Below are 12502 nucleotides of genomic sequence, written 5' to 3'. Positions count from 1 at the left end.
AGTAACAAGTCTTTGGGGAATTCCTCAAATAGACATGATGGTGTCTCGCCTCAACAAGAAACTTCAGAGATATAGTTCCAGGTCGAGAGGCCCTCAAGCAATAGCAGTGGACGCCCTAGTGACACCGTGGGTGTTTCGGTCAGTGTACGTGTTTCCTCCGCTTCCACTCATTCCAAAAGTGATAAAGATCATAAGAAGAACAATGGTTCAAGCGATCCTCATTGTTCCAGATTGGCCAAGGAGGGCTTGGTATCCAGATCTTCATGAATTACTCATAGGATATCCTTGGCCTCTTCCTCTGAGGGAGGATCTGTTACAGCAGGGGCCGTGCGTGTTCCAAGACTTACAGCGACTTCGTTTGACGGCTTAGAGGTTGAACGCCGGATCCTAGCCAGAAAGGGTATTCCCAAGGAAGTCATCCCCACTCTTATTCAGACCAGAAAAGGAGTAACGTCTGAACATTACCACCGTATTTGGAGAAAATCCGTGTCTTGGTGTGAATCCCAGAAAGCTCCTACGGAAGAATTTCAGTTAGGACGTTTTCTCCATTTTCTGCAAGCCGGTGTGGATGCGGGCCTAAAGTTGGGCTCAATTAAAGTTCAAATTTCGTCTTTATCGGTTTTCTTCCAAAAACAATTGGCCTCCTTTCCAGAAGTTCAGTGAAAAGCTTATTGCACATTTAACCTCCCTTTGTGCCCCCTGTGGCACCATGGGATCTTAACGTGGTTTTGCAGTTCTTTCAATCTCATTGGTTTGAGCCTTTACAGGAGGTAGAGTTGAAATTCCTTACTTGGAAAGGGGTCATGCTGTTGGCCTTGGCATCCGCAAGGCGGGTGTCTCAATTGGCGGCCTTGTCTCACAAGAGCCCTTATTTGATCTTCCATGAAGATAGAGCAGAATTGAGAACTCGTCAGCAGTTTCTGCCGAAAGTGGTTTTCTCGATGTAGTAAGAGCTTTGAAGATTTTTGTCGCCAGAACGGCTCAGTTTAGGAAAACTGAGGCTCTGTTTGTCCTGTATGCTCACAATAAAATTGGGGCTCCTGCTTCCAAGCAGACTATTGCGCGCTGGATCTGTCGTACGATTCAGCAGGCTCATTCTACGGCTGGATTGCCGTTACCGAAATCGGTGAAGGTCCATTCTACCAGAAAGGTGGGCTCATCCTGGTCGAGGCTGCCCGAGGGGTCTCTGCTTTACAACTTTGCCGACCGGCTACTTGGTCGGGTTCAAACACCTTTGCGAAGTTCTACAAGTTTGATACCCTGGCTGATAAAGACCTCTTGTTTGGTCAATCGGTGCTGCAGAGTCATCTGCACTCTCCTGCCTGTTCTAGAGCTTTGGTATAAACACCATGGTTCTTGAAGTGTCCCCAGCATCCTCTAGGACGTATGAGAAAATAGCATTTTAATACCTACCGGTAAATCCTTTTCTCTTAGTCCGTAGAGGATGCTGGGCGCCCGTCCCAGTGCGTACTGTATCTGCAGTTATTAGTTATGGTTACACACATGTTGTGTTACGTTTATGGTCGGCCTGTTGCTGATGTTGTTCATGCCGTTGACTTGCGTTATGTTGAATGCCATGTTGTACGGCGTGCTTGAGGTGTGAGCTGGTATGTATCTCACCTTAGTTTAACAATAAATCCTTTTCCTCGGAATGTCCGTCTCCCTGGGCACAGTACCTATAACTGGAGTCTGGAGGAGGGGCATAGAGGGAGGAGCCAGTTCACACCCCTTTGAAAGTCTTAAAGTGCTCATGTCTCCTGTGGATCACGTCTATACCCCATGGTTCTTGAAGTGTCCCCAGCATCCTCTACGGACAAAGAGAAAAGGATTTACCGGTAGGTATTAAAATCCTATTTTATTTTTTTTTATATTTACTAGCTTAAGATGGTATGGACTATAAAGATCAGTTCCTTTTTATCCATTTCATTTAATCAGTTCTCTGTAACATTATAAAAGTTGGAACCATGGCAAAAAAAAAAAAGCATACTAACGTGCTAAGTAACATTTATGGAGGGTTACATATCTGTATAAGTATGCCGATATTCTGTGGATTTAAACCTGCAATTAACATGTCTTGTTTAATCCCGAATGAGCTATTGATACATTGTTAATGGAACACTAGTGAACATTCCTATATGTATAATATGTGCACTGTGTAGTATCCAATACTTATAAAACATGTCGGCTCCCATATTACGTAAAAAAACCTTTTACATCTAAAGAATCAGAAGTATTGCCTAATGAGACAATGGTCATTTTAAATGTTTTTTAGTATTCTATTTTAATCAAACTACTATGAACAATACCTACTGTATAGGTCAGTCATGTCCAAACTGCGGCCCTCCAGCTGTTGAGAAACTACACATCCCAGCATGCCCTCACACAGCTTTAGCATTCTCTGACAGCAAAACTGTGTCAGGGCATGCTGGGATATGTAGTTTCACAACCGCTGGAGGGCCACAGTTTGGACATGCCTGGTATAGGTGAATCTCAAACTCTGTGCAATCTCAGATGTGCTTGTGTTCCTCACTAGCAACAGAGCCAGGTCTGACTCAGATTTAGAACCCAGGGTTAGGTTTTCCCGGTGCAAGGAACAGCGCTTATTTTTAAAAGCTTATGGGTGTAAAAATATTTCAAGCAGAGTCTAGCATGGTATATGTGGAGATATCTGTTGATTGGTTTTTATGTCTGCTTTATTTTCAGCCTCTAGCACCATGTCCAAACTCCAAAGAATCCATGGCTGTGTTTGAGCAGCATTGCAAAATGGCACAAGAATATATGAAAGTTCAAACAGAAATAGCATTGTTGTTACAACGAAAGTAAGTGTCCAAAAGAGGTGGGGGGGGGGGGGGGGGGGGGACACATAGGGGTCAATTCAATTCGGCAACTTATGAATAGCGCCGGGAATTAGCTCCCGACGCTATTCAATTCAGCTCCAGTTAAGTCGGCGATGTTCCGTTCTCGCCGACTAAACAGGTTGAATTGTCGGGAGAACGGGCATTCTCCGACTTAACTCCCCGGCGCGAGGCTGATTCCCGACAGAATCAGCCTCGTGCCGGCCGCGAGGCAGCACTTTTGTCGGGTTTCTTCTCTCATCCCCCAGGGATGAGAGAAGAATTCCCGACAATTGCGGGTAACTAGCAGCTGAATTGAATAGCGTCGGGAGCTAATTCCCGGCGCTATTCATAAATTGCTGAATTGAATTGACCCCATAGAGTACCAGTTACAATGTTGAAGTTCTATTTGTAGTGGTATCTGTACACCTTGTAAGTCTGTTATTGATGCTGGTATTAAGTGCTTAATGGGTTTTTCTCTAACGTCCTAAGTGGATGCTGGGGACTCCATAAGGACCATGGGGATTAGCGGCTCCGCAGGAGACTGGGCACAACTATAAAGAAAGCTTTTAGACTACTGGTGTGCACTGGCTCCTCCCACTAAGACCCTCCTCCAGACCTCAGTTAGATTATTGTGCCCGGCCGAGCTGGATGCACACTAGGGGCTCTCCTGAGCACCTAGAAAGAAAGTATATTTAGGTTTTTTATTTTCAGTGAGATCTGCTGGCAACAGACTCACTGCAGCGAGGGACTAAGGGGAGAAGAAGCGAACCTACCTATCAGGTGGTAGTTTGGGCTTCTTAGGCTACTGGACACCATTAGCTCCAGAGGGATCAACCGCAGGACCCGACCTTGGTGTTCGTTCCCGGAGCCGCGCCGCCGTCCCCCTTACAGAGCCAGAAGCACGAAGAAGGTCCGGAAAATCGGCGGTAGAAGACTTCAGTCTTCACCAAGGTAGCGCACAGCACTGCAGCTGTGCGCCATTGCTCCTCATGTACACCTCATACTTCGGTCACTGATGGGGGGGGGGCGCTGGCGGGGGGGGGCCTGAGGGCAATAAAGAACACCTTGGCTGGCAAAATATACATCATATATAGTCCCAGAGGCTATATAGATGTAAAATTACCCCTGCCAGTATCACAGAAAAAGCGGGAGAAAGTCCGCCTAAAAGGGGGCGGGGCTTCTCCCTCAGCACATTGGCGCCATTTTTCCCTCAGTTCCGCTGGAAGGAAGCTCCCTGGCTCTCCCCTGCAGTCTGAGAATACTACAGAAGGGTAAAAAAGAGAGGGGGGGCACTAAATTTAGGCGCAGTATAGATATATATATATATGTAATATATATAAAAAAGCAGCTATAGGGAAAGATCCCAGTGTTATATAGCGCTCTGGTGTGTGCTGGCATACTCTCTCTCTGTCTCCCCAAAGGGCTTTGTGGGGTCCTGTCCTCTGTCAGAGCATTCCCTGTGTGTTTGCGGTGTGTCGGTACGGCTGTGTCGACATGTTTGATGAGGAGGCTTATGTGGAGGCGGAGCAGAGGCCTGTAAATGGTATGTCACCCCCTGCGGGGTCGACACCTGAGTGGATGGTGCTGTGGAAGGAATTACGTGATAGTGTCGACTCCTTACATAAAAGGTTTGACGACATACCTAATGTGGGACAGCCGGCTTCTCAGCCTGTGCCTGCCCAGGCGTCTCAAAAACCATCAGGGGCTCTAAAACGCCCGCTACCTCAGATGGCTGACACAGATGTCGACACGGATACTGACTCCAGTGTCGACGACGAAGAGACTAATGTAACTTCCAGTAGGGCCACACGTTACATGATTGAGGCAATGAAAAATGTGTTGCACATTTCTGATGTTACCCCCGGTACCACAAAAAAGGGTATAATGTTTGGAGAGAAAAAACTACCAGTAGCTTTTCCTCCATCTGAAGAGTTAAATGAAGTGTGTGAAGAAGCGTGGGCTTCCCCTGATAAAAAGATGGTAATTTCTAAGAGGTTACTAATGGCGTACCCTTTCCCGCCAGAGGATAGGTCACGCTGGGAAACATCCCCTAGGGTGGATAAAGCGCTCACACGCTTGTCAAAGAAGGTGGCACTACCGTCTCCGGATACGGCCGCCCTGAAGGAATCTGCTGATAGAAAGCAGGAGGCTATCCTGAAATCTATATATACACACACAGGTGTGATACTGAGACCGGCTATAGCTTCAGCCTGGATGTGCAGCGCTGCTGCTGCGTGGTCAGATTCCCTGTCAGAAAATATAGATACCCTAGACAGGGACACTATTTTGCTAAACGTAGAGCATATAAAAGACGCACTTTTATACATGAGGGATGCACAGAGGGATATTTGCCGGCTGGCATCCAAAATTAGTGCAATGTCCATTTCTGCCAGGAGAGGGTTATGGACTCGGCAGTGGACAGGTGATGCAGATTCCAAACGACACATGGAAGTTCTGCCTTATAAGGGTGAGGAATTGTTCGGGGATGGTCTCTCGGACCTCGTTTCCACAGCAACAGCTGGGAAGTCTACATTTTTGCCCCATGTTCCCTCACAACCAAAGAAAGCACCGTATTATCAGGTACAGTCCTTTCGGCCCAATAGGGGCAAGCGGGTTAAAGGCGCGTTCTTTCTGCCCAGAGGCAGAGGTAGAGGGAAAAAGCTGCAGCATACAGCCAGTTCCCAGGAGCAAAAGTCCTCCCCCGCTTCCTCTAAGTCCACAGCATGACGCTGGGGCTCCACAGGCAGAGCCAGGTACGGTGGGGGCCCGTCTCAAGCATTTCAGCAATCAGTGGGCTCGCTCACGGGTGGATCCCTGGATCCTTCAAATAGTATCTCAGAGGTACAAACTGGAATTCGAGACGTCTCCCCCCCCCCCGCCGTTTTCCTCAAATCTGCCTTGCCAACCACTCCCTCAGGCAGGGAGGCAGTGTTACAGGCAATTCAAAAGCTGTATTCACAACAAGTGATAGTAAAGGTGCCCCTACTTCAACAAGGAAGGGGTTACTATTCCACAATGTTTGTGGTACCGAAACCGGACGGTTCGGTGAGACCCATTTTAAATTTGAAATCCTTGAACACATATATAAAAAAATTCAAGTTCAAGATGGAATCGCTCAGGGCGGTTATTGCGAGCCTGGACGAGGGAGATTACATGGTATCGCTGGACATCAAGGATGCTTACCTACATGTCCCCATTTACCATCCTCACCAGGAGTACCTCAGGTTTGTGGTACAAGAGTGTCATTACCAATTCCAGACGTTGCCGTTCGGTCTCTCCACGGCTCCGAGGGTCATTACCAAGGTAATGGCGGAAATGATGATACTCCTTCCAAGGAAGGGAGTTTTAATTATCCCGTACTTGGACGATCTCCTGATAAAGGCGAGGTCCAGAGAACAGTTGTTGGTAGGGGTAGCACTATCTCGGGAAGTGCTACAACAGCACGGCTGGATTCTAAACATTCCAAAGTCACAGCTGGTCCCTACGACACGCCTGCTGTTCCTAGGGATGGTTCTGGACACAGAACAGAGAAAAGTGTTTCTCCCGGAGGAGAAGGCCAAGGAGCTGTCATCTCTAGTCAGAGGCCTCCTAAAACCGAAACAGGTGTCGGTGCATCACTGCACACGGATCCTGGGAAAAATGGTAGCTTCCTACGAAGCGATTCCATTCGGCAGGTTTCATGCAAGAACCTTTCAGTGGGACCTGTTGGACAAGTGGTCCGGATCGCATCTTCAGATGCATCGTCTGATAACCCTGTCTCCAAGGACAAGGGTGTCTCTGCTGTGGTGGCTGCAGAGTGCTCATCTTCAAGAGGGCCGCAGATTCGGCATACAGGACTGGGTCCTGGTGACCACGGATGCCAGCCTTCGAGGCTGGGGAGCAGTCACACAGGGAAGAAACTTCCAAGGACTATGGTCAAGTCAGGAGACTTCCCTGCACATAAATATTCTGGAACTAAGGGCCTTTACAATGCCCTAAGTCAGGCAAAACCCCTGCTTCAATACCAGCCGGTACTGATCCAGTCAGACAACATCACGGCAGTCGCCCATGTAAATCGACAGGGCGGCACGAGAAGCAGGACGGCGATGGCAGAAGCCACAAGGATTCTCCGATTGGCGGAAAATCACGTGTTAGCACTGTCAGCAGTGTTCATTCCGGGAGTGGACAACTGGGAAGCAGACTTCCTCAGCAGGCACGGCCTCCACCCGGGAGAGTGGGGACTTCATCCAGAAGTCTTTCAAATGATTGTAAACCAGTGGGAAAAACCACAGGTGGACATGATGGCGTCCCGCCTAAACAAAAAGCTAGAAAAATATTGCGCCAGGTCGAGAGACCCGCAGGCAATAGCTGTGGACGCTCTGGTAACACCGTGGGTGTACCGATCGGTTTGTGTTCCCTCCTCTTCCTCTCATACCAAAGGTACTGAGGATAATAAGGAGAAGAGGAGTAAGAACTATACTCATTGTTCCGGATTGGCCAAGAAGAGCGTGGTATCCGGAACTTCAAGAAATGATGTCAGAGGACCCATGGCCTCTACTGCTCAGACAGGACCTGCTGCAGCAGGGGCCCTGTCTGTTCCAAGACTTACCGCGGCTGCGTTTGACGGCATGGCGGTTGAACACCGGATCCTGAAGGAAAAGGGCATTCCGGAGGAAGTCATTCCTACGCTGATAAAAGCTAGGAAAGAAGTAACCGCGAACCATTATCACCGCATATGGCGAAAATATGTTGCGTGGTGTGAGGCCAGGAAGGCCCCAACGGAAGAATTTCAGCTGGGCCGGTTCCTGCACTTCCTACAGTCAGGGGTGACTATGGGCCTTAAATTGGGTTCCATTAAGGTCCAGATTTCGGCTCTATCGATTTTCTTCCAGAGAGAATTGGCTTCACTACCTGAAGTTCAGACTTTTGTTAAGGGAGTGCTGCATATTCAGCCCCCTTTTGTGCCACCAGTGGCACCTTGGGATCTCAACGTGGTGTTGGATTTCCTAAAGTCACATTGGTTTGAGCCACTGAAAACCGTGGATTTAAAATATCTCACGTGGAAAGTGGTCATGTTGTTGGCCTTGGCTTCGGCCAGGCGTGTTTCAGAATTGGCGGTTTTGTCATGTAAAAGCCCTTATCTGATTTTCCATATGGATAGGGCAGAATTGAGGACTCGTCCCCAGTTTCTCCCCAAAGTGGTATCAGCTTTTCATCTGAACCAACCTATCGTGGTGCCTGCGGCTACGAATGACTTGGAGGCTTCCAAGTTGTTGGATGTAGTCAGGGCCCTAAAAATTTATGTTCCATGACAGCTGGAGTCAGGAAGACTGACTAGCTTTTTATCCTGTATGCGCCCAACAAGTTGGGTGCACCTGCTTCTAAGCAGACTATTGCTCGCTGGATCTGTAGTACGATTCAACTTGCACATTCTGCGGCTGGACTGCCGCATCCTAAATCAGTAAAAGCCCATTCCACAAGGAAAGTGGGCTCTTCTTGGGCGGCTGCCCGAGGGGTCTCGGCTCTTCAACTTTGCCGAGCTGCTACTTGGTCAGGGGCAAACACGTTTGCTAAATTCTACAAATTTGATACCCTGGCTGAGGAGGACCTTGAGTTCTCTCATTCGGTGCTGCAGAGTCATCCGCACTCTCCCGCCCGTTTGGGAGCTTTGGTATAATCCCCATGATCCTTACGGAGTCCCCAGCATCCACTTAGGACGTTAGAGAAAATAAGAATTTACTCACCGGTAATTCTATTTCTCATAGTCCGTAGTGGATGCTGGGCGCCCATCCCAAGTGCGGATTGTCTGCCATACTTGTATATAGTTATTGCTTAACTAAAGGGTTATTGTTGAGCTATCTGTTGAGAGGCTAAATTGTTATCATGCTGTTAACTGGGTATTGTATCACGAGTTATACGGTGTGATTGGTGTGGCTGGTATGAGTCTTACCCGGGATTCAAAATCCTTCCTAATTGTGTCAGCTCTTCCGGGCACAGTATCCTAACTGAGGTCTAGAGGAGGGTCTTAGTGGGAGGAGCCAGTGCACACCAGTAGTCTAAAAGCTTTCTTTATAGTTGTGCCCAGTCTCCTGCGGAGCCGCTAATCCCCATGGTCCTTACGGAGTCCCCAGCATCCACTACGGACTATGAGAAATAGAATTACCGGTGAGTAAATTCTTATTTTTTGTATTGTATCTCATACTAGAAAGTAATTGATCATATTATATTATAGAATAACCACAACTTTAGTGGAGTATATATTATTGCAAAGTCTAATGGGTCTAAATGGCTAAATACTGCTTTACTGGATTAGTTTTCTATGCATTATAGTCTCAAGCACAGTCCATCTGTTTGCATGGCTTCACTGGTTTCCTGATTTTCAGCTGAAAGCTTTGTATACAGCCTGCTAATGATTACCTTTCCCATTGTACATGTATCAGCAGCAGACTGTTTCAGCTGGAGATTCCGTAAATATGAAAGCTTTCCATTTGTATAATAAAACAAATCAGGGCATCACCTTGTACAAGTAGTCAAAAATATAAAGACCCTGGTTCTAGCCCACTTCATGATAGTCAGTTGGAAAAGTAGCCTCAATATCAAGACTAAAACAGAATATCAAAGTAGAAATATAAAACTGGTAAAGTGACGCACAAACAATTTAAAAAATGATAAAGGGATTTCATATTCATTACGCGTAGCCCGTATAAGCCCACGTGGAGTTTTAGTTGCCACCCAGGAGTCTGCTTGTCTAGGGTTAGGGGAAGGTTCCTGCCAAAAATACTTCCAGGAATCTGCTCAGGGACCCAGCTCACTATTACTAGCCTGAATCCAAGCTCCAAAGATGGGCAGCCTAGGCCCCCTGGCAGGGTCTCCTGGCCTCAGAGTAGAAGCTCTCAAGAGCTCCCTGAAGACACTTGGCTTGCTGTGTTGGCTAGTCCTTCCTCTGTCTCCCCTTGCTACTTTCATGTGGAGGCCAGAGCAGAAGACATTCCATTTGCCTGTATTCCCCCTAGACCACCAGGAACCCAGTAAGTGTAACTTCTATACTTTTAAATACATGTAAAATATAGTTCACATAATTACACTAAGCTTGTGCATAGCAACAGGCTTTCCAAACCACACAGCACTTCAGCTGGGGATATGTAGTCCCAGCTCAGTGCTGCACATACATTAAAATGCATTTGTACAGTTTCATTTAAACCCTTGTGCTTTTATTCTGTGCTGGGGCTTCATTAACACAGCCCTGCAGCCATGTAGTGGACTGCGGGGCTCTCCCCCGGGTGCAGCGCGGCGCACCGGGGGTCAACCAAATCGACTGCCTGGGGATCCGGGGAGCTGGTTCTCCCTGTCCTCCAGCGTGCAGCCAAACAGCTCAAAAGCCATTTAGGGCTGAGGTCCTCACTAGCAGGCGCTTAGTCTCGCAGTCTACGCTGTACAGGGAGCCAGCTAGCCCAGTCCCTGTGTGTGCAGCACTCAGCCCCACTGGGGCACCCGAGCCCCAGCGGTCAGTGCAGCTGGCACTCTCAGACCCCTAGCATACGGCACAAAATCCTTATAGTGCTGGGGCACCGAGAGCCAAGATTCTGCACCCCAGCGGTCTGCACTTCGCCCTGCAGCCTGGGAAGTCCCAACAGCAGCAGCTTACTTCTCTCTCGGTTCATCGGGGGTTAACATAGTACCCAGACAACTCTTTTCTCCCCTGGCGCACCGTGGGTTAGCATATATTGCCACGGCCGCTGGTTAGGGTCCAGGGCTGCGGCACCTTGAATTACACTTAAATAGCGATGTATTCAAAATTCGCACCTTTTGTCCCTTTAAAGATGGCGCAGCAGCACTGGGAACCCCTTCAGTGAAGCAGCGCCAATCTTCTCCACATAGGTCAGGGTCTCCGGCAATAAACTGGGTCCTGCTTGCCATTGCCAGGTCAACACTATACTCTTCTTTTAGGTGGTAGTCAAGAATTGTCATCTCCGATTCCTTTTTGCACCATTACTGATTTTCTGTAGATCTTTGTGTACTTCACTCCTCTACTAGATCATTTATATTGCTTCTATATATCAATACTACGAAGTGTCATTTGCCCACCGTTGAAAGGACTAGCATTTTTGTCCTATTTTACATGAGGTTTTAGTGAGTAATTGATGACAATAATTAGGCTGACCATATTATCCCTTTAACCTGTGACACTCATGAATTACACAGGTTCTGTGGCTGCTTAAAACCAGGTGAAATGCAGGCTTGTAGTCAGCCAGCCACAGAACCTGTGTAATTCATGAGTGTCCTAAGTTAAAGGGATAATATGGTCGGCCTACAATAATTATAAAATTTCTGTTTGCCAAAATAATCCCTTTAATTTGTGACACACCCTATTATTCACACAGGTTATGTGGTTGATTAAAACCAGGTGAAATGCAGGCTTTAATTTAGCCAGTCACAGAATCTGTGTAAAATCATAGGTGTCCCAGATTAAACGGTTGGTCTGGTAAACCTATTTGTAAGGCATTGACTGCACAATATAACTCAATACATGATTTATTTAAACTTTGTTGTAGGCAAGAACTAATTGCAGAACTTGACCAGGATGAAAAAGACCAACAAAACACATCTCGTTTGGTTCAAGAACACAAAAAGCTTTTAGATGAAAACAAAAGTCTTTCAACTTATTATCAGCAATGCAAAAAACAGCTGGATGTAATCAGAGGTCAGCAGCAGAAGCGACAAGGAACCTCCTGATTACAAGACACATGAACAATTGACCTCACAGAATGGTGCAATTAAACATTTTGCAAACTTTCCTTTATTTTTGAGCATGAAGATGGATATATTCATTCGATCAGACTTAGTGTCCAGAGAAATACAACTATTAACTATTACGAGATTGTTGTGAACTATTGATATATGCATGTTTCATGCCCGTGGAAAGTCCTATTACGTTATGTATGAATAGTTTTTGATCCTTTTTTTTTTCTTTCTTTTTTTGTAAAGCTGAACTTTGCTTCTCAAAGAAATTTGTCCAAGATAACCTGCTCTTCAAAGGATTTATTTTTTTGTTAACAAAATGTTAGTCCACTCGCTAATGCACAGTTTCATAGGGGGAAAAAACTTTTTCAGGACAGTTCACATGCTCTGGATCTTATTGTATTCATGCATCTTGTCGTTTATATTTTACTATCTGTGTGCTGAGAAAAAATGATTGGTGGGGAATAATGTTGTACGATGAAATAAAAGCAGGCTCATTAAAACAAAGCAAAATATACAGTCAATGACAGTTACCTTTATTGCCCAGTCTACTTTCAGTATAAAGTTAAAGTACAGTAAATGAACATTAAGAAAACCATTCCTTTTAGGTCGTGGGATATTTCTAAATGAATTTTGGAACCTTCTACAAGAACATGTTACTGTATGTAAATATCTAGCTGGATTAAATATTTTCAGTGTATTGCTCATCATAAAAATACAATTATTTACAAGAAGTAATATAAATATTCTAGTGTGAAAATAATTCTTTTCTAATTAAAAGTGCAGCAGAAGTTACTACATTTTGAGTAAAGGTCATTATATATCAGTGACAGTGTCGATATTTGCTGTTCCCCCGACTGCAGGGTCAGGAATATTAAAATGATATGGTCATGTAAAATAATTGAAGAACAATGAAGTCTCTTTGGTAGATTTATTGCATTGTGAAG

General features: G+C 46.1%; 1 protein-coding gene across 3 annotated transcripts in view; it reads left to right on the top strand.

Moving 5' to 3' along the window:
• Positions 1 to 12070, top strand: part of MAP3K7 (mitogen-activated protein kinase kinase kinase 7) — a 162862-nt gene extending 150792 nt beyond the window's left edge. For all 3 annotated transcript variants that reach the window (XM_063916993.1, XM_063916992.1, XM_063916994.1), the window contains 2 exons: positions 2704 to 2819; positions 11369 to 12070. In XM_063916993.1, coding sequence (XP_063773063.1) covers positions 2704 to 2819; positions 11369 to 11549 — 297 coding nt within the window. In that variant the 3' untranslated portion in view covers positions 11550 to 12070. The remainder of the gene's footprint in view (positions 1 to 2703; positions 2820 to 11368) is intronic.
• The last annotated feature ends 432 nt before the right edge of the window (positions 12071 to 12502 follow it).

Source organism: Pseudophryne corroboree, chromosome 4 (assembly GCF_028390025.1).
Source record: "Pseudophryne corroboree isolate aPseCor3 chromosome 4, aPseCor3.hap2, whole genome shotgun sequence".
Classification (NCBI taxonomy): Eukaryota; Metazoa; Chordata; class Amphibia; order Anura; family Myobatrachidae; genus Pseudophryne; species Pseudophryne corroboree.
The sequence above is the reverse complement of the archived record's forward strand: the minus strand, read 5'-3'. Positions and strand labels throughout refer to the sequence as shown.